Source organism: Lagenorhynchus albirostris, chromosome 15 (genome assembly GCF_949774975.1).
Source record: "Lagenorhynchus albirostris chromosome 15, mLagAlb1.1, whole genome shotgun sequence".
In the NCBI taxonomy this organism is placed as follows: domain Eukaryota; kingdom Metazoa; phylum Chordata; class Mammalia; order Artiodactyla; family Delphinidae; genus Lagenorhynchus; species Lagenorhynchus albirostris.
In genome coordinates, this window is record NC_083109.1 from 51076602 (window position 1) to 51096320 (window position 19719).

General features: G+C 61.7%; 2 protein-coding genes across 13 annotated transcripts in view; one reads left to right on the forward strand and one right to left on the reverse strand.

Moving 5' to 3' along the window:
• The window catches only part of TSC2 (TSC complex subunit 2), a 37517-nt gene extending 28724 nt beyond the window's left edge, over positions 1-8793 (forward strand). For both annotated transcript variants that reach the window (XM_060124965.1, XM_060124964.1), the window contains 12 exons: positions 593-796; positions 1520-1588; positions 2849-2979; positions 3921-4420; positions 4685-4760; positions 5025-5111; positions 6034-6220; positions 6420-6559; positions 7837-7915; positions 7985-8076; positions 8166-8264; positions 8413-8793. In XM_060124965.1, coding sequence (XP_059980948.1) covers positions 593-796; positions 1520-1588; positions 2849-2979; positions 3921-4420; positions 4685-4760; positions 5025-5111; positions 6034-6220; positions 6420-6559; positions 7837-7915; positions 7985-8076; positions 8166-8264; positions 8413-8583 — 1835 coding nt within the window. In that variant the 3' untranslated portion in view covers positions 8584-8793. The remainder of the gene's footprint in view (positions 1-592; positions 797-1519; positions 1589-2848; positions 2980-3920; positions 4421-4684; positions 4761-5024; positions 5112-6033; positions 6221-6419; positions 6560-7836; positions 7916-7984; positions 8077-8165; positions 8265-8412) is intronic.
• Positions 8794-9321: 528 nt separating this feature from the next.
• PKD1 (polycystin 1, transient receptor potential channel interacting) overlaps positions 9322-19719 on the reverse strand; it is a 46852-nt gene continuing 36454 nt past the window's right edge. For 4 of the 11 annotated variants that reach the window (XM_060124958.1, XM_060124960.1, XM_060124957.1 and 1 more), the window contains 19 exons: positions 19516-19659; positions 19209-19419; positions 18984-19110; positions 17760-17876; positions 17629-17678; positions 17234-17418; positions 17050-17143; positions 14054-14646; positions 13770-13972; positions 13500-13694; positions 12947-13086; positions 12471-12583; positions 12066-12213; positions 11815-11940; positions 11372-11546; positions 11002-11292; positions 10793-10927; positions 10413-10718; positions 9322-10317 (listed from right to left, as the gene is read on the reverse strand). In XM_060124958.1, the coding sequence (XP_059980941.1) occupies positions 9844-10317; positions 10413-10718; positions 10793-10927; positions 11002-11292; positions 11372-11546; positions 11815-11940; positions 12066-12213; positions 12471-12583; positions 12947-13086; positions 13500-13694; positions 13770-13972; positions 14054-14646; positions 17050-17143; positions 17234-17418; positions 17629-17678; positions 17760-17876; positions 18984-19110; positions 19209-19419; positions 19516-19659 (3827 nt within the window). In that variant the 3' untranslated portion in view covers positions 9322-9843. Of the gene's footprint in view, positions 10318-10412; positions 10719-10792; positions 10928-11001; positions 11293-11371; positions 11547-11814; positions 11941-12065; positions 12214-12470; positions 12584-12946; positions 13087-13499; positions 13695-13769; positions 13973-14053; positions 14647-17049; positions 17144-17233; positions 17419-17628; positions 17877-18983; positions 19111-19208; positions 19420-19515; positions 19660-19719 lie in introns of those variants that run through there. The other 7 variants (XM_060124961.1, XM_060124962.1, XM_060124959.1 and 4 more) reach the window with 7 other exon arrangements.

A 19719-nucleotide genomic window follows, 5' to 3' on the forward strand; every position in this document is an offset into this window, starting at 1 on the left:
GTCCTCCCGGTTCCTGTGAGGGCATGGCCGTGGGGGAGGCAGGAAACCAGGTGGGCTGGGAGGAGGTGGACTGAGGTCAGAGGAGATGCTGGGATGTGAGGCTGCTCAGTGAGGAAGGTCAAGTCCAAGCGTGGTCCTCTGGGCCTGGAGGGGAGAGTGGACAGAGCCCAGAAGCCTCTCTGAGCCCCACCCAGAACCCCCCTTTGGGGAGGAGTCTGCTGCGCTGAGTTGCCTTGGCTGCTCGCCCTCTGGCCCTGAGCCTGGCTGAGCCTGTCCTGAGTGTGGGAACTGCCCTGGGGCAGCAGGTGCTGTGAGCTAAGGGCCCCTCGTGCTTGTCACTGAGGCTAGTGACCACTGGTGGCTGCCCTGACCTCAGGGCCGGGGCAGGGGGACTGGGGGTGGGAGCGTCAGGGCAAGGCCAGGGGCGTGCCTTGCCTGGTCCCCCCACCATTACTCCCTGGTGGAGCACGAGTCATGCTCCCTAAAGGCCAGCGTGGCTGGGGCTGCCTGGGGAGGTCCGGGAGGGGATGGCTGTTTGGATGCGCTGGGCCCGAGCCCTGAGCCCTGTGGGGTGCTGGCTGCCCCTCTGCAGGGAACACCAGCTGGCTGATGAGCCTGGAGAACCCACTCAGTCCCTTCTCCTCGGACATCAACAACACGCCCCTGCAGGAGCTGTCCAATGCCCTAATGGCCGCCGAGCGCTTCAAGGAGCGTCGCGACACGGCCCTCTACAAGTCGCTGTCGGTGCCGGCGGCCGGCTCAGCCAAGCCCCCCCCACCCCCACGCTCTAACACAGGTGAGCGCTGGCCTCTCGCCCACCTGGTGTGCCCTGTCTGATGGCAGATGCGCCTGGGGTGGGGTCCTGAGCCTTGGTGCTGCCAGCCTCAGGCATTGGGAGAAGGCTGGCCGTGGGGGGATGCCCATTTCCAGAGAGCGGGGACTGCTCCTGCAGGGGCGACCTTCTTCTTTGGAGGCGCGGTACCATGAATCGGTGGGCTCAAGGCCCTGCTCAGCTGGCCCTACTGATGGGGTGGACACGGGCAGGGCCAAGCGAGGCCTTGGTTCTGCACCTCCTCTGGGTGCCTGATGCCAAGGGTTCCAGGAGGCTGCCACACTTCTGCTTGGGTTTGGGTTTGGGTTTGGGTTTGGGTTTGGGTTTGGGTTTGGATGCGCCGAGCATACCTGAGCCTGCCTGCGCCTGCCTGCGCTCTCATGGCCCTGCCCAGCTGGGCCCATGCTGTCCTTCAACCCCCGGCCTTCCCTGTGGCCAGATGACACTTAGAGGCTGAGGACCTCTACTCACGAGAAGGAGGGATGCACTCCCGCCAGATGTTCGCTCAAGCAGCTTGGAGAGCTGGGACCCGTGTGTGCCACACCCGCCCCTCCAGCCGATCGCTGGCCCTCCCCTCTCTCTCTCCAGGCTCTGGGTCTGTGCAGGACTAGTGGTGCCTGTGCTCTCTGCTCGACCTGTGCGTAGTCTCTCCTTCTGCTGACTGGCCGCTCACGGTTTCCCTTGCAGTGGCCTCTTTCTCCTCCCTGTACCAGTCCAGTTGCCAAGGAAAGCTGCATAGGAGCATTTCCTGGGCAGGTATTCGTGCGTCTCTTTAAGGAAAGTGGTGTTTGCTGCAGAGCACCACTCTGCCCCCTAGATGCTGACTCATCGTCCCTCATCCGCTCACCCCTCCATGATGGCTCCTCAGCCTCTCGTCGCCCTCTGGGTGCAGGGCCCTGACTCGCACGAGGACATTGGTGCCGAATGCGTTTGCTTTGCCAGCGGGAACCCCCACTGTCTCGCGCTTTCATGGCTGAGCTCTGTTCCTGAGCCAGACAGGCCCTTCTAGCCCCTTCAGGCCTGAGGAGGTGACCTCGGGCAACTGAACCCCAGAGGCCGACGGAGGATAGCTCTTGGGGTACGAGCCTGGCTCTGGGCCTCGGCCGAGCTGCCCCTGCCCTGGCCTCTGGTGCTCTGACTGGCTTTGTGAACCCACAAATTGGGACGTGTCTACCTTTCACAGTAGGCTGGCCGAGGGCCTTGCAGACCGGCTTCTGGCCCGTGGCTCCCAGGCCCCTGCAGGGAGGGTGTGGCCTGCTCGGGGCTCCAGCCGCCCGGGCCCTACTGCATGGGCAGGAGCCAGCTAGGAGCGTGCAGTGGCAGAGGGGCTCTTATGGGCAGCTAATGGACTGCGCGTGTGCGGGGCTGCGTGTGGGCGGCGCTAACCCGGTTGCTTCTTCTCACCCCCCTCGCCCTGGTGCTGGCACAGGAAACGCGGCTTGGGGGCGTCATGCTCTCTCCTAAGTGCGCCCGGCTCGGAGTCGGCCTGGACTCGGAAGGCGAGCCTCCGCTCTCCAGAATGGCTCCTGAGCCTGTGTTCCCACACAGGGACTTTCCCGCTGCAGTCTTTCGACCGGGGCCAAGCAGGGAGGAGCTCTGGCTTCTCCCCAGTTCCTGAGGGCTGGTGTAGGCATGCCCTCCTCCTGAGCGGAGGCCCCGTCTCAGGCGGGGCGGGGGGTGGGGGGCTTCCTCATGGGAGTCCGGCCTGCCCTTGCCCACCTGCCTTGCTGAAGGAGCAGAGGTGGCTTCTGTGGACACTGGGGTGGATGGGTGGGGACTAGAGGAGGCAGATGTCCTCTCATCCTGACCCCTGGGAGCCCATGTAGGAGACACCCTGTGTTAGGGCTCATACCCAGGGTGCTCAAGAGTGCCCTACTCCAGCTGGCTCGATGGGAGGGGGTGGCCCTGCTGGGGGGCCACTGTGCCCTCTCGTGGGGGAAAAGCTGGTACCCCTGAGGCCACGTGAGCTCCTGGCGGCCGGGCTGGCACCCAGCAGCACCGTGTGTGTCTTTCCAGACTCTGCAGTAGTTCTGGAGGAGGGAAGTCCAGGCGAGGCTAGTTTGCCAGTGGAGCCCCCCGAACTGGAAGACTTTGAGGCAACCCTAGGCACAGACGGGCGCTATCGGCACGCTGAAGCTTTCAGCAGGGTGAGTGCAGCTGGGGACCAGAGCCGGCCTGAGGGTCCCTGTTGGTGCTGCCATCTGGACCTCCATGGCCAGGCAGGCCTCTAGACCTCAAGCCCAGCTACTGGGGGGGGGGGGTCGGGTGGGAGGCGGGGGCTGAGGCAGGGGCTGAGTCGGGGGTGGGGGCAGGTGTGGGACCTCCACCTTAAGCTTTGTGGCACATCACTGATTTGCTCTGAACTCTAGAAAGTTTTTCCACTGTTGCGCCCACCCCATCCCCTTGCCTTTTCTTATCTAAAAAAACGGCTAGATGTTCTACCAAGTCCCTGCTGTAAGACAGTGTGGGGTTTTCCAGTGGTCTACCCAGGATATAGCTTCTCATTGCTGGTATCCTTTCGTCTGCGAGGCTCTTGTCTCCTCTGCTGAGCGTGGGGCACAGGGAGGTGCTTTCAGGGGATGGGGGGACCATCAGTTCAGTGCTGGGCAGCTCCATGGCCCTGGGCTGGAGGATGGGTGGGGCCTTGTTGCCTCCAGGTGGGGTCAGTGGTGCCTCTTTTTTTTTTTTTTTTAGTATATTGAATTTTCATTGTTGTTGGTTTTTTTAAATTTATTTTTGGCTGTGTTGGGTCTTCGTTGCTGTGCATGGGTTTTTCTCTAGTTGCAGCGAGCGGGGGCTACTCTTGGTTGAGGTGCGCGGGCTTCTCGATGTGGTAGCTTCTCCTGCTGTGGAGCACAGGCTCTAGGCGCATGGGCTTCAGTAGTTGTGGCTCGCGGGCTCTAGAGCACAGGCTTAGTAGCTGTGGCACACGGGCTTAGTTGCTTCGTGGCATGTGGGATCTTCCCAGACCAGGGCTCGAACCTGTGTCCCCTGCATTAGCAGGAGGATTCTTAGCCACTGCGCCACTAGGGAGGTCCCCTCAGTGGTGCCTCTTGATGAAGATTTTCTTTGGATATACTCTTTGCAGTCATCTTCGACCTCCAGCCAGGAGGAGAAGTCATTCCACGCCGAGGAGTTGGCTGCTGGGGGGATCCCCATCGAGCGGGCCATCTCCTCTGAGGGCTCCCGGCCCTCTGTGGAGCTCGCCTTCCAGCCCTCGCAGCCCCTGAGCAAGTCAAGCTCATCGCCTGAACTACAGACGCTGCAGGACATCCTTGGGGACCCTGGGGACAAGGCTGATGTCGGCCGGCTGAGCCCTGAGGCCAAGGCCCGGTCACAGTCAGGGATCCTGGACAGGGAAGGTGCTGCCTGGTCAGCCCCAGGCGAAGAGAGCCAGGGCCAGGGTCCCACCCAGCCTGAGGGTCCCTTGCCTTCCAGCTGTCCCCGCTCCCCCAGTGGGCTGCGGCCTCGAGGCTACACTATCTCTGATTCGGCCCCGTCACGCAGGGGCAAGAGGGTGGAGAGGGACGCCTTCAAGAGCAGAGCTGGGACCTCCAATACCGAGAAGGTGCCGGGTATCAACCCTAGGTGAGCCTTGCCCTCCTGGTGGGAGTGCCCGGATGTTCCCTGTGGGGACGTGGTGCCTGAGGGGCCCAGGACAGAGCAGGCTGGGGTACAGGTCTGCACATCCTCTGCCCCGTGGCTGCTCGGAGCCACAGGAGAGAGTAGCTCCTTGGGTGATGAGGCTCGGGCCCTGCTGCTCTCCACATGGGTTGTGACCGTATTGGCTGAGACCCTGGACCTGGGCTTGTAGCTCCAAGCCCAGCCCCTATCATCTCTCTTCCCCTGCAGCTTTGTGTTCCTGCAGCTCTACCACTCACCTTTCTTCGGTGATGAATCCAACAAGCCAATCCTTTTACCCAATGAGGTAGGCGGGCCCTCTCTCCCCTCAGGGTCCCCCTGGAGCCTGGCTGGGGGTGCACAGTGGGATGATGCCCCAGGGCTGGGCAGTGGGGGCTATAGCCCAGGCTCGTGGAGGGCTACGGCCTCAGGTCCCCACGGCAGCCTGCGGTAACCTGCCTGCGTGAGGAGAGGCCTCTCCTGGACAGGCATTGGGCTGGGGCTTGCTGGGCAGGGCTGGTGGTAGGGGACAGCCTCTGCCCTGGGCTCAGGCAGGGCTCTGTGGCTACAGTCTTTTGAGCGGTCAGTGCAGCTCCTTGACCAGATCCCATCGTATGACACACACAAGATCGCCGTCCTGTACGTGGGAGAAGGCCAGGTGAGGCTGCCAGGCTGGCAGGGGCCAGCCTGCATGCTGGGCAGAGCTGGGCGTCCACCCCACTGGGGGGGGTCTGGGCCCTTGTCCTCCGCAGAGCTTGGTCACTGCAGGGCCACTGGAGTGTCGGGTGCCCATTGAGCTCCGTGCCAGGGATCCAGGAGTGAGAGTGACAGGTAGTGTGTGAGCACGTGGTGCACGGAGTGGCGAGGACTGAGGAGGAGGAGGAGGTGGCGGGTCCAGGGAGCCTGCGCAGGTGTGAGCGACACGCTTTTCATGTCGCTGAACCGAGGGAGGTGACATGGAGTGCAGACGTGGAAGAAGTGAGGGAGGCGAGCGCACATGCAGGTGGGGGCGGCATAGTGCGCTCCTGGGCCAGCGCAGAGGGGAGGGGTGCCGGGCGGGGTGGGGGCGGTGGGGGCGGGAAGTAGTGGGGCTGTGGTAGGAACCCAGCACCCAGTGAGATGGGAGGGCCTCAGGTGGTTCCAAGCGAAGGGTTCAAGTTGACTCGACCTGAGTCTCAAAAGCACCCTCCGGCTGAGGCTGAGAACTGGCAGAGGTGTGGCAGTGGGTGGAGTGAGAGGCAGGTTGGAGGAGCAGGGACAGAGGGGTGCCGAGGGCTCTGGGGGTGTTCTGAAGCTGAGCTGGCCCAGTTTAGTGACAGGCTAGTTACGAGAGAGTGGGGGAGCGGGGTGACACACCTGGGCAACGACGGGAATGAAGCTGCCTCACCCTGAATGAAGCTTCCTCGCCAAGTCGGGTCGATGGCAGAAGTGGGGCTGTCTGCCCAGCCACACCAGTCACCCCTCCTCTGGGTCCCCAGCAGCAACAAGCCCTTGGGGTCCTGAGAGCCAGGGAGGGGCAGCATGTGGCTGGGGGGTGGCCTGGGAGCAGGTGCCACCGTGCCCCGCTTGTCTCCCTGCAGAGCAACAGTGAGCTCGCCATCCTGTCCAATGAGCATGGCTCCTACAGGTACACAGAATTCCTGACGGGGCTGGGCAAGCTCATCGAGCTCAAGGACTGCCAGCCGGACAAGGTGTACCTGGGCGGCCTGGACGTGTGCGGCGAGGACGGCCAGTTCACCTACTGCTGGCATGACGACATCATGCAAGGTGTGTGCCCTCCCCCGCCCGCTCCTCCCAGCTCCTGCAGGCCCTCAGGAGCCTCCGGAGAAACCTAGCCCTCCTCTCAGGGGCACTGAGGGCTGCACCCACTGCCACCTGTCCTGGCCCCCAGCCTCAGCCTGAGGAGCCCTCACTGGCACCCTGCCTGGGTTGGCGCCACCCCGCTCAGCTCCGCTCCGCCCTGCAGCCGTCTTCCACATTGCCACCCTGATGCCCACCAAGGACGTGGACAAGCATCGCTGTGACAAGAAGCGCCACCTGGGCAACGACTTCGTGTCCATTGTCTACAATGACTCTGGCGAGGACTTCAAGCTCGGCACCATCAAAGTGAGCAAGGGGCCCAAAGGGCAGGTGGGCGTGGATCTGGGCCCCAGGCTGGAAGCCGGATCTCTCTGGGGAAGTGCCCCCTGTTCTGTGTTGAGCAGAGATAGCGAGCTTCGCTGGGTCAGCGTTGGTGACATCACGACCCGCTTGTGTAACCCCCTGAGGTGGCGGACCCCCACCTGGGCCATGTCCTCTTCTGTGATGAGGACAATACCCGTTGGTTTCCTCTTGGAGCCGTGCACTGCTGTGGGTTTTGTGCGACTGTGCTTGGCGGGTGCACGGCAGGTGGTGGGTACGCAGCGTTTGCTTGTAACAACCCTGAGCCCTGTCCCCCAGTCCGTCCCTCATGTCGTCGCTCAGTGGTTGGGCTGGGCCTGGTATCACCCGCTTTCCTAGAGGAAGTCGCTGGGGCTCGAGGTCCCATGGGGAGGAGGCGGGCTCAGTGCAGGTGGCTTGTCACAGGGTGGCCATGTGTGGATGAGCTGCAAGGCCGAGTGGGCAGGTGCCTGGCGCAGCCCAGGGTCTGAGGTGCCAGTGCCCAGGGGCGTTGGGATTTATTCTGAGTGCATTGAGCAGCCTTGCAGGAGGTCACTGAACACAGACCCCCTGAGGTTTGGGGCAGAGACTCTGGTAGAGGCAGGAGTGTCTGGGGAGGCCGAAGTGGGCCTCCTGCATTGTAGAGCTGTTGGGGGGGCGGGGACACAGACACACACACAGACACACACACAGACACACACACAGACACACACAGACACACACACACACACACACACACACAGACACACACACACACACACACACACACACACACACACACACACACACACACACACACACACACACACACACACACACACACACACACACACTCCCTCCCTCCCTCCCTCCCTCCCTCCCTCCCTCCCTCCCTCCCTCCCTCAGAGGGGCCTGAGGTGTGGATGCTCCGTGTGCCATCCTGGGCGGCCCAGGAGCTCCACATGCTACTCTCAACCAACAGTGAGGCAGGTGTCTCCTGGGCAGCACAGAAGCCCTGGGCAGTGTGGAGGGATTGGGAGCTGTGTGACGGTCTGGCTTATGCAGGCTGTACGTGAGGCAGTAGAGGGGTGACAGGGTGGTGGCCCCCAGGCCAGGTGAGAAGTAAGTGTGGGTGTGCAGGTGACGGCTACATGTGCTGAGTTAGCGAGCATCTAACCAACGAGCCAGCTGCCCTCCTGGGCTAAGTGTGGGGTGGCAGAAAGTGGCCCTTGGTGCTGGGGTGACCCCTGCTCTTGTCCGGGCAGGGCCAGTTCAACTTTGTCCACGTGATCATCACTCCCCTGGATTATGAGTGCAACCTGGTGTCGCTGCAGTGCAGGAAAGGTGAGGCGCGGGGCCAGGTGGGGAGGCACCCGGGGCTCTGAGCCCCACATGAGTGCTGTGTCTCCCCAGACATGGAGGGCCTTGTGGACACCAGCGTGGCCAAGATCGTGTCCGACCGAAACCTGCCCTTCGTGGCCCGTCAGATGGCCCTGCACGCAAATGTAAGCAGAGGTGGCCCCCGGGAGGTGGGTGGGACAGGCCCACAGGTGCCACCTGTGCAGGGCTCACTGTTCTGCCCTCCCCGCCCCAGATGGCCTCGCAGGTGCACCACAGCCGCTCCAACCCCACCGACACCTATCCCTCCAAGTGGATTGCCAGGCTCCGCCACATCAAGCGGCTCCGCCACCGGGTAGGGAGGTTGGGCCATGGGCATGCTGGGCATTGGGGGTGGGGGCGCTCCCTCAGAGACGTGATGGCTGACTGGGGGTGCTGGTATCCAGCCTGGGGAGCATGTGTCGCCCCTTCTGGACTTGCTGCTGAAGCTCCCTCTCCCTCAGATCCGTGAGGAAGCCCACTACTCAAACGCCAGCCTGCCCCTGATGCAGACTCACCCTCCTGGCCACGCCAAGGCCCCCACGCAGGCCCCAGCTGAGTCCACGCCCACCTACGAGACAGGCCAGCGGAAGCGCCTCGTCTCCTCCGTGGATGACTTCACTGAGTTTGTGTGAGGCTGCACGGGGGCTGGTGCCTGGTCCTGTTGGGGCTTCTCTGAGATGCTGAGCACGTGCCTGGGCTCCCCCAGCTGTCACCTGAGCAGCCGTGCTGCCGGACTCTCCCTGCCCCCATGAGGCACACTGGGTGGTATTTATTTGTGCAAATAAAGTGCTGGTGTGGCCCAGGCCTGTGTGCGTGGACACAGACACCGGAGTGGACACGGACACTGGAACGGTCAGTCAACTCATTTATTTGACTTCGTCTGTTGGGTGGGGTGGGATCAAGGCTGTAGCTTTGGCCATGCCCACTGGAGTGGGGAGGGGGCCTTGCCCTCAGGAAAGCCTCATATGTGCACTGTCATGCTCACCTCCCCTGGCCCGGGAGCCAGCCCCCGGGGGGAGATCTTTCCCCTTACCCACCCTAGGGCCCCGTGCCATGCACTGGTGCTGCCCCTCACCCAGACCCACCAGCAGGCCTGGGCAGGGGAGGAGAATAAGGCCATGGTGGTGACAAGAAGGGCCCGGGGTGGTTGCACCCCTCCAACCGTCCTCTCTGCCCAGCACCTGCCCAAGGCCAGACTTGGAGCCAAGAAGTGGCTGTTGCTTCCCTAGCCGTGTGGGCAGGTGTCTGGGGAGGGAGGCCAGCTCTGCAGTCCCAGCTCCCCCTTAAGGTGGGTGACAGTGGGCACAGGCTGTTTCAGCCACCAGGCCCCTTGGCCCTATTGAAAAATAAAAGCGACGTACAAAAATATATACATTTTAACCCCACATAAATTACTGACAGACAATAGACACACAGCGGCAGCTGGAGGTGAATGCACTCAGCAGGGGGACAGAGGAGGTAATAATTTAGGGAGGAGGATGACAGGAGGTGCAGGTTCCATCCCCCATAGCCTGGATCCTTAGCAAGGGGGAGATGTCTGCCCAGGAGGTGGGGCCGGGCACAGCCCGCTGTACCTGAGGACTTGGGAAATAAATTAGCATCTCAGAGGCCGGGCACTCAGTCCAATACTGTTGTGTCCTCCCACAGGGAACTGGGGAGGGGACCCTGGGTCCTAGCTGGCCACGCGGCCTCTTTAAAGTGCTGAAGCCCACAGAGAGACACAAGTGCTGCCTGCTCTCTGGGGGACCTGCGTGCAGCTGTTCTGCCTGGCCTGAAACCTCGAGGGTGGCAGAAGGTAATAATACTGAGCGGTGTCTGCTCTGGCTCTGAGGGGCCAGAGTGAAGCCACAGGCCCACCCCAGAGAAGAGGCATGAGCCCAGATCCCCTGGGACTAAGTGCTGCTGGGGTGGATCTTGTTCTTGGCCCGCAGGGATGCCCTGCTGGGGCCTATAGCCAAGCCAACGCCTCCACTGACCCGGACAAGGCGGCTGGGCAGGACTGGCCTCAGGCCTGGGGAGGGGCTAGCGGGAGGTGAGGCTGTGGGCCCGCTGCTCATGCGGCCATGCAGGCTCTGCAGCCGCTGCTCCAGCTGGTAGACATCCTCCGTGGCCTGGTTGAGTCGGTCAAACTGGGCGAGTAGGGCCTCAAACACGGCTTGGAGACGGGAGGGCTCAGGTTCGGGCTCCCCTCGGGGCCCTGGCCGGCCCAAGCCCACGCTCAGCCCATCCAGCTGGCTGGAGGAGGTGGAGGGGCGGGAGGCGTCGGAGCCTCCGCTGGGTGGGGGCACATCCGGAGAAGACTTGGAGCCCCTGGATGAGCGGGAGGGCAGGGGCTCCATCCCTTCAAAGCGGACTTTGTGGCGGAACTGGGGGCGGCACAGGGGCTCGGTCAGTCCGGCTGCGCCCTGGGCTCAGCTGGGCCCAGGGTGCGTCCCTCTCCCCCCCACTGGGCCGTACCCACCTCCTTGACTTTGCTGAAGCCCATCCAGAGGCGCAGCCGGCGCAAGAACAGTTCCACCATCTCGTAGTCCTGCGGCTCCCAAGCTGGGCGGTACAGCTCCCCACGCAGAGCGTGGTACCGCCACCGCAGGAGGACTGCCCCCAGCCTCAGGGCACCCCACAGCCGCAGGGCCCAGAGCCCCGTGCATAGCACAGGGGACAGGCGCCAGGACTCCGCAGGGCACAGGGCAGGACCCCCAGCCTCGGGACACAGCACCAGGAGGGCCCGGGCAGCGCTCCGAAGTGAGTCCACGCAGGAGGAGACCAACTGTGGGGAAGGCAGCATGAGTGAGGCGCGGCCTGGGCTAAACCACCCTCTCCGATGGCCCCACTGGCACCTACCAGGACAGCCAGTTGCGCGTAGGCCACGGCGAGCACCACCAGGCCTAAGGCCGCCCCCACGAGCTCTGGCAGGGCCCGGCACAGCGTCTTGCCGAAAACCGACCACTGGCGCACAAAGCGCAGCTGCTGGGCAGCCTGTGGACAGAGAGCGTCAGCCGACCGACCCCGCCAACGCCGGCTCGCCCCGGGCACACCGGCCCAACACTCACCTTGACCAAAAGCAAGAAGAGCAGCGAGGCGGTCAGGCCGCGGGCCACGGCGCTCAGCTGTGCCACCTGCTCGAAGCTGGTAAAGCGGCGCGGGCGGCCGCGCAGGAAGCGGGTCCACTGGCGGTCAGCGGCGCCCAGCTGGGCCAGGCGCACCAGCGCTGCAGCCGCCGTCAGCGCCACCAGCAGCCACCGCGCCCAGGTCCCAGGCCGCGTGGCGCGCGCACGCCCCTCCCTGCGCCAGGCGCCCACCTCAGCCGCGGAGAAGTACACAGCGAACAGCAGCAGGCTCACCTGTGGGGGCGGGGCCGGGGCGGGGTCAGGACAGGGGCGGGGCCATCCGGGGCCGGGGCGGGGCCGGGGCGGGGCCTACCGAGGTGAGCAGCGGCAGCGAGAGGCCGGCGCTAAGGCGCCGCAGCGCGAACGGGCGGACGCTGAGCGCCGCTACGGCGTGTCCGGCCGCCGGGAACTCCAGGCGCAGCGTGACGGCGGCGTGCAGCCCCACCGCCGGGCTGTAGTGCGTGAGCTCCACGAACACTGCACGGCTCCTGCGCGGAGGGCCCGGAGTCAGACGGGGTGGGAAGGAAGGGGACGCGCCAGGAGAAGCCGATGCGCTCGCAGAAGAGGCTTGGGGTCAGGTTGTTGGGAGGGTGAGGCGTGCACTGGGGAGGCCGCGGGGCTGCAGGCGGGCTCGCTGGGCTCCTTCAGGGGATGATAAGAAGCAGCGAAGCTGGGCGCAGGAGTGAGCCAGCCCGCAGATGTGACCGATGTGCACAGTGGGCGGGGTTCGGGAGGGGCTGAGGGCAGGGCGCCCACCTGTTGTCGATCCAGTTGTGCAGCTGCAGGAAGCCCAGCTGCGCGCGGCTCTCTTCCAGGCTGGGCCCCAGCTCCTGCACGTAGCCCCCGCTGTCATACACGGCACAGGAGCCCCAGTACCAGACGCTGCCAGGGAGGAGGACAGTGTCAGAGCCGGCGCCATGCAGAACGTGGGAGTGGGCTGGAACGAGGGGCTCCTCTGGGGAACTCCCCCTGCCCCCTGGGCACCCTGACCTGCCCTCCGTGCTCACCCCAGCAGGTCTGGCGCCGAGTAGGCCCACATCTCAGAGCCGTTGTGGGCAGCACTCCCCCAGCCAATGCCGTAGTCGCTGGTGCTGAAGCCCCCTGAGGCTGCTAAGCACGTAGGGGCCCCTGAGCCAGGCGGGTCCAGGCAGAGCGCTGAAAGCAGAGGGCTGGGGAATGAGCCCGGCCAAACCAGGAGCATTGACTGTTCACCAGCCTCCTAGGCTGAGCTCTATGGGATCTCACCGAACCCTCCCAGCAGCCCAGAAGATAGATGTCACTGTCTCACCTACACATCGAGAAACTGAGGCAGGGAGGTCACCCAGCTAAGGGAGTTGGAACCAGACCCTGGCCAAAGGCTTCTCTTTGGAAAAAAAGATGGGTAAGTGGCAGGGTGCCCCACCCCAGCTCACCTTCCTGTAGCCGCACCTGCCGCAGTCGTGGGGGCCCCAGCTCTGGTCTCAACGGGTTCCCGTGGATGTAGGGGAGCAGCACGTGGGACATCCACGGCCAGAACTCATCAGACCTGACCACACCAGACAGAGTCACATGCTCCATCCTTCAGCTTCCGGTGCCCACCAGAGGTCAGAGGCCCAGACAGCATTGCTACTGCAGCCCCGGCCCAGCCAGGGGGAGGCGGCCAGTGCTACCCCAGGGGACGAGGCACAACCTGGTTCCTCAGCCAGGGTGTTGAGCAGTATCTGTGGTCTCTACCCATTGTCAGCAACACCCACTCCAGTTCTGACAACCAAAAATGTATTGAGGTACTTCCCGATATCCCCTAGGGGCTGGGTTGGACCAAGGGCAGGATCAAGGTGGACCCTGGTCAGCATCAGCACCACCCTGGCCAAAAAGACAGACCTGTGCCTGCATATCGGGGCGTCCATACCGGGTGATGGCCAGGAAGGCCTGGCTGTCCAGCTCCTGCTTGATGGCGCTCTGCAGGCGGTAGGCATGGTCGTGGCACGAGGTGTCCCCATAGTTGGCCAGCAGCGTCACCAGCAGGAAGAACATGTATACCAGAAGGCCCTGGGGGGCAGGGACGACCCGGAGTCAGCCGAATCCTGCCTGCCCCCACCCCACCCGTGACAGAGCAGGGCTTCCGGATGCTGGGCAGCAAAGTGCCCACAGCCAGGGGACCTTGTGCTGAGAGCCAGGCCTGGGGGCAGACGTGGTCCGTGAAGGCCAAGAAGCCGCACCAGGGCCCAGTGAGGCCAGGAAGGAGCAGGCATTTGAGTTGGGCAGGAGGATGGGCCAGGAGGTGATAGGAGGGAGTTGGGGCGGGGGCTGCAGAGCCCTACACCACCTGCTAAAGTGCCTTTGGTGGTCAGAAAGAGGGTGCAGGTGAGACTTTTGAGAAAGGCAGGACCTCCTGGAAGATGCTGCCCTGGCCAGGAGGCCAGAGAGGGAGGGCAGGCGCTGGCTGCGTGGCCTGAGCTCACCCTCAGCATCCTGTGCAGCCTCTTGACCTTTCGGGCTTCCTCCTTTGCCAGGAAGAGCGCAAAGCCATGGGGCGGCCGCACGCGGGGCACACGCTCGCTCACGGGCGTCACGGCCGGGCTTTCCACCAGCGTATCATCCTCATCAGGGTGCAGCCGCTTGGCCACCAGTGAGAAATACAGAGCTTCCAGCAGGACCTGGACCAGGGCTAGCATCAGAGGGGCCCATGGGTGCCAGAGGCTGGCAGCCTGGCCCCCCTGCATCCCACTTACCTTGAGTGGCTCCCAGCAGAGGAACGAAGCCAGGAAGCTGGAGCTGCTTGAGAGGAGCCACATGACAGACACGCTGGGGGGGAAGCCAGCGCCGACCCACCCTGACACCCCCACGGCCACGGCCACCAGGAGCAGGCTGAGCCCGTGGGCCAGGGGCGCACACCAGGCCGGCAGCAGTCGTTTCCGCAGACCCTCCACCAGCCCTGGGGAGGCAGACACAGACAGGTCACCAGCAGCACAGAGGAAGGGGTGGGGAGGGCCAACCTGGGGATTCGGGAGCGCACCTGTCCTGGACAGCTCTGCCGGCTGGGGCTGCTCCCACGTCAGGCTTGGGCTGGGCAGCCCCCTCTCCCCTGGCAGTATCAGCGTCTGATTCCTCTCACCAGGGGCACTGCACCTGAGGCACAGGCAGAGCAGCCAGCACTCACCTGTCGGCCCACACGCCACCCAAGGCGCGGCCAGCCCACCTCTCTGGGCCCGTCCATTCCCTTCTCCTGGTCCATGGAGAGAGAGGACACTGCCCCAAGCCAGGTGGAGATGGTGCTGAAGGCCAGAACACCACTGGTCACTCTGGGGAGGGGCCAGGTCACCTCCTCCGGGACCCGGTCCTCGCCTCACATCACTGTGACCTGTTGCCCCTCCGTCCTGCCACCGCTCCAGCAGCCATCGCCCCCCACAGCGCCACCATCCGGCCTCCAGCCTGGTCCCCCAGCCTGATCTCTGTGCCAGCACACCAGGCCTCGCTGCACGCGAAACCAAAGACCGGCTTCTGGACAAGGAAACGTACGTGTGTCTTTCACATGCCGAGCTGCCTGTCTCTCCCGGCGCCACCTGACCTGACCTTCCGGGCTCCAGAGCTGCTACAGAGACAGGGCAGCTACAGGAGCCAGAGCAGAGAGGAGAGAAGGGGGAGAAAGAAAAGAGGGAAGATGGTGACAGCCATGAACTGGGGACAAAGTGCACACACTTAGCAGCGGGTCTGCACCACTGTGCCCTGAAGAGAATGGACCTCCAGACACGCCTGCCACTGAGTGGCGGCAAACCTTTCTGGTTTTGTGCGTCTCCCAGGGAATAAAAGGCATTATGGCTTCTGGAGGTGGGACAGCACAGAGAGAACAGACATGAATATACAGGACACACTTTTCTCTTGAAATGGATTTTTCTGATTATAAAAGTAGCATAAACTATTTGTAGAAAATAGATTTCCATCATGCAAGGAACAGCAGTGTTAATAGTTATTTCTAGTCCTTTTTCTCTATGTGTGTTTACATTTTACATGCAGATAGAAACAAGTTGTATCGGGATCAGTGGTTCAGCTAGAATACATAGAGTTTGACATTTGACTCTAAGCTGCAGGAGAGCAAAGGCTATGTCTGATTGGGTTCACTGATTCCTTCGGTCACAACCAGCATGACGTCCCCTAACTAGATGCCAGGCCCTGCTCTACGCACTGAGACGAGCACAGTCCGTGTGCATGTCATGTGCACGTGCTGGTGGGGGAAGCAGACAGAAAGCATAAGCGAAGCAGGGGAGGACACGAAGACAGAAGCCTGTTTCTGCCCTGCACGAGCACGCGCCCACATTCCCGTGCCTTTTACATTATTTACACGGGGCAGGAAGGAAGGCTCTGATCAGGAAGTATCTGAGAGGAGACCTGAAGGAAGTAGAAGGTGAGGCTCCTGTCTTGGGAAGAACCCTCCAGGCAGAGGGAGCAGCAAATATAAAAGATGAGGACAGAAGAGCAACGGAAGCCACAGCCAAAGGAAGTGGGTGACGGAGGTGGCAAGAGAGGGACAGGGAGGGGGTGGGGCCAGATCAGGTGTGGTTGGGGGAGCATTGTGAGGACTGTGCCCAGTTGCAGCAGGTCACCTGCGGGATGGCCCCAGTGATGCTTTCCTCCTAACCAAGAGGATACTGTGGAAATGATTGTGTGTGAATAAGGGGCTGGGCCACAAAGGACACTATGGCTTCCACCTCGTTCTCCTGGACCACTCACTTTGGTCGCCATGTTGTGAGGATGCTCAAGCAGCCTAGTGCTGAGGTCCAGATGGCGAAGAGCTGAGGCCTCCCACCAACAGCCCATACCAATGTGCCCCCCTCCCCACCCCAGGAGGGCAGTGGCAGGGTCTGCTGCAGGGAGAAGGAAGGTGAGCTGTAAGGAAGGAACAGGACTCTGCTGAGTCACCCTGGAATGGTCCAGGCAGAGGATGATGTTTGGATGGTAGGTGCAAGGGCAGGTGGAGAGAAGGTCAGATTCCGAATCTGGAAAGTAGCAGACAGAATCTGTTAAAGGCTCGTGTGAGGAAGTACTTGAAAAGAGAGGAGTCAAGAATGAATCTAAGAGTTTTGTCTTGGTTGGTCCAAGAGTGCACCTGCCCTTTCCTGAGACATCTCGTGTTGCTGTGCGAGTCTGTGCTGCCCTGGACACTCATGTGGAGAAGTTGCTTACTGGCAGGTGGATGTCTGGACCTGGGTGTCAGGGAGGGCTCTGGGCTGGAGATGGTGGGGTGGTCAGCTGCTAATTACTACCAGGGCTTCCTCATAGCATAGGTTTCCAAATTGATTGGCAATTCCTTCATTAAAATTCTATCACGGCATGGTTATCTATCTTCGTTAAACAAATTGAGAAGCTTTACCTTTTTCTCTGTGTTCTGGGAAAGTTCGTATATCTCAGTAATTTTTGGTTGCTTGAAAATTAGAATAGTTAGAAGGAATGGAAATACGGATATTAAAGTAGGTACACATGAGAAAAGAGGTATGAGGTAATTCTATGTGAATCTTTGTTATTAAATTGGAAACCAGCCAAGAAGTTGAGACATTCTTAAAAACATAAAACTGAAGGGAATTCCCTGGCGGTCCAGTGGTTAGGACTTGGCACTTTCACTGCCAGGGCCCAGGTTCAATCCCTGGTCAGAGAACTAAGCCCCACCGTGCGGCCAAAAAAAAAGAAAAGAAAAACCATGAAATTGAAATAGAGTCAAAAGGAAAAACATTAACTATTTAAAAGGCTGCAACGACCCTGCATCATGGCAGGTTCTGCCATCCTCACACTGGTGGCCTTTTGTTACTCAAACATCCCTCCCTCCTGCCACCCTAAAGGGAACACTGGCTGGGCCCTGGTGACCCCACGAGGTCTTTCAACAGATGAGGGACTCTGAGGCCTAACAACTTCGCCCCAGCCCCACACTGGCTGGACAGCACGAGGGCAGGCCCAGACAGGGAGCAGGGTTACTTGGCTGGGCTCCCTGCTGCCCCCCACCCCCAGGAGCTGGGCACTCACAGGCCAGCGAGCAGATCTGTTTCTCCTTGAGTGTCCTGGGTGGGGGCCAGGCTGCCAGCCCCTTCAGCCAGGATCTGCCGGATCAGGTCTTCATCTGGAGGGAGCAAAATGTGTCAGCCCTGGAGCCTTCCCTCCTCCTGGGGGGAGCTGGGGGACACCACCCTCCCCACCCCTGCTCACCCACCTGAAGCTGAGAAGTATTTGGCAGGTGAGGAGGGGCTGACCAGGGAGAGACTGTCATCCTCCGGGCCCGGCGTGCGGCCCATCCGGCCCCGGACCAGCCGCTGCAGGGTGCTGCCCATGACGGACGGGTCACTCAGCAAGTCTGGCCAACTGAGGGTGCCTTCGCTGGATGGCCAGCACACCAGGCTGCAGGCGACAGGTCAGCAAGGGGAGCCCAGAGGACGCGTCTGCACACATACCCAACCCAAGTCCCATCACACATGGACATGCGGTGCTGCTGAGCAAACACTCCCGGGACAGCCCCACGACACACAGACGAGGACACGTGACGCGGCACATGCGAGGCGCAGCTGACCTACAGGAGAAATGGCTCATGTTTCCTCTAGAGACCCCCACCTTTTAGAATCCTCCACAAATAAGTCATGTTTCATTTGTCCAGCAAAGGCCTGTTGAGAAGCACAGAGGAAACCTGATTCCAGGCTGCCCAGAACACGACCCCATCCGGGCAGGCCCTGGGGAGCCCGCACCTCAGCGCCGAGTCCTGGGAAGGCAAGTACGGAGCTGTCCAGCACAGATGAGTCCAGGCAGCTGTCCATGTCCAGCGCCTGCGGCCCTGCTGGTGTGGGGCTCGGGCCCCCGGCCACCTGCAGGAGAGGCAGGCGGTCAGTGGGAGGCAGCTTGGGCCCCTGCTGTGGGGAGGCATGCTCGCTCCTGGCAGGCAGAGTCTAGAGCAGTGCTCTCCTGGAGAATGTTCTAGATGCACACATTCTACACCTTCATTGTCCATCACAGGAACTACCTGCCACATGCCAATGAAGAACACCTGAAGTGGGGCTGGTGTAATGGAGAAGCTGAAGTTTTAATTTTATCTAATTTTAATCAATTTAAATATAAACAGCCAGGGACTTCCCTGGTGGCACAGTGGTTAAGAATCCGCCTGCCAATGCAGGGGACACAGGTTCGATTCCTGGTCCGGGAAGATCCCACATGCCGCAGAGCAACTAAGCCCGTGTGCCACAACTACTGAGCCTGTGCTCTAGAGCCCGTGAGCCACAACTACTAAGCCCGTGTGCCACAACTACTGAAGCTTGTGTGCCTAGAGCCCACGCTGTGCAACAAGAGAAGCCACTGCAATGAGAAGCCCGTGGACCAAAACGAAGAGTAGCCCCCACTCGCCGCAACTAGAGAAAGCCTGCACGCAGCAATGAAAACCCAACGCAGCCAAAAAAAAAAAAATATATATATATATATATATATATACACACACATATGTATAAATATACACACACACACAGATATATATAAAAACAGCCACATACGGGAAATTCCCTGGCAGTCTACTGGTTAGGACTCCGTGCTTCCACTGCAGAGGACGTGGGTTCGATCCCTATTTGGGGAACTAAGATCCTGCATGCCCCATGGCATGACCAAAAATTTAAAAAAAACAAAAAAAAAACCCTGCCCCCCCCCCAAAAAAAACCCAGCCACATACAGCTAAGGATGTCCATTCTGGGTTCCTGGGGGAAATGCCACTTGTCATGGTATATGACCCTTTCTTATGAGACATGGGCATCAGCCAGTTCCCCAGCCAGTCCTGTTTGCTTCAGTGGTGTCAGCAGTGACCCCTGTTCACTCCTGATTCTGACACCCTGCATCTCTCCCCTGGCTCCTGACCCCTCTCTGGCTGCTATACTGAACAGCACAGCCCTTGGCAGGGGCAGCTGTGCCCATGCTCCAGGAGCCCCACCCACCTTGCTCCGGGACATCCGGAAGAGGAACAGGATGGCCAGGTAGACGGGGTAGACAACCAGGCTGGACACCAGGCCGACGGCGATGGTGTCGATGCTCAGTGGGATCAGACTGGACGCAGGCCTCACACTGTGGCAGGAGAGGAGAGACGGGCCGGCTTGGGGGGTGGGGCAGGAGGGGTTGGGGGTTGGGCAGAGAGAGGGCGTGCCGACCCCCACAGCACCCACCTGTAGGTAGCATCTCCCACAGCACCGTACCACACGGCGTTGGCACCCAGGAAGAGGCAGATGAGGAGGACGCAGCACGTGGCTCGCTGGACACGTGTAAAGCGGCTCCGAGGTGGCCGGTCCCACATGGAGAGCCAGACATGTTTGTCAAAGAAGCCGCGCTGCAGTTCGGCCACCAGGAGGCGCTGGAACCGCTGCAGGGCCACATCACCTGGGCGGGGACAGGAGGGCTTCAGGAGATCCCAGGGCCAGGCGCCCCAGCCCCCCACCCCCACCCCATGGCCCCGCCACCGGGGCAGGGCCTTACTTGCCGCCAGCACCTCCTTCTCCACCAGGCCCCCATTGGCCTCCGTCTCCACTGACAGCCAGTCGTTGACCAGGAAGAAGGTGCTGCGGGCGTTCTGCAGGTCCCTGACGATGATGTGCTGCAGGAACCAGGCGGGGCTCAGCCCTGCAGAGGGGAGGGGCAGGGTGGTCAGAGCTGGGTGGGGCAGCAGGGGGGTGGGGGCGG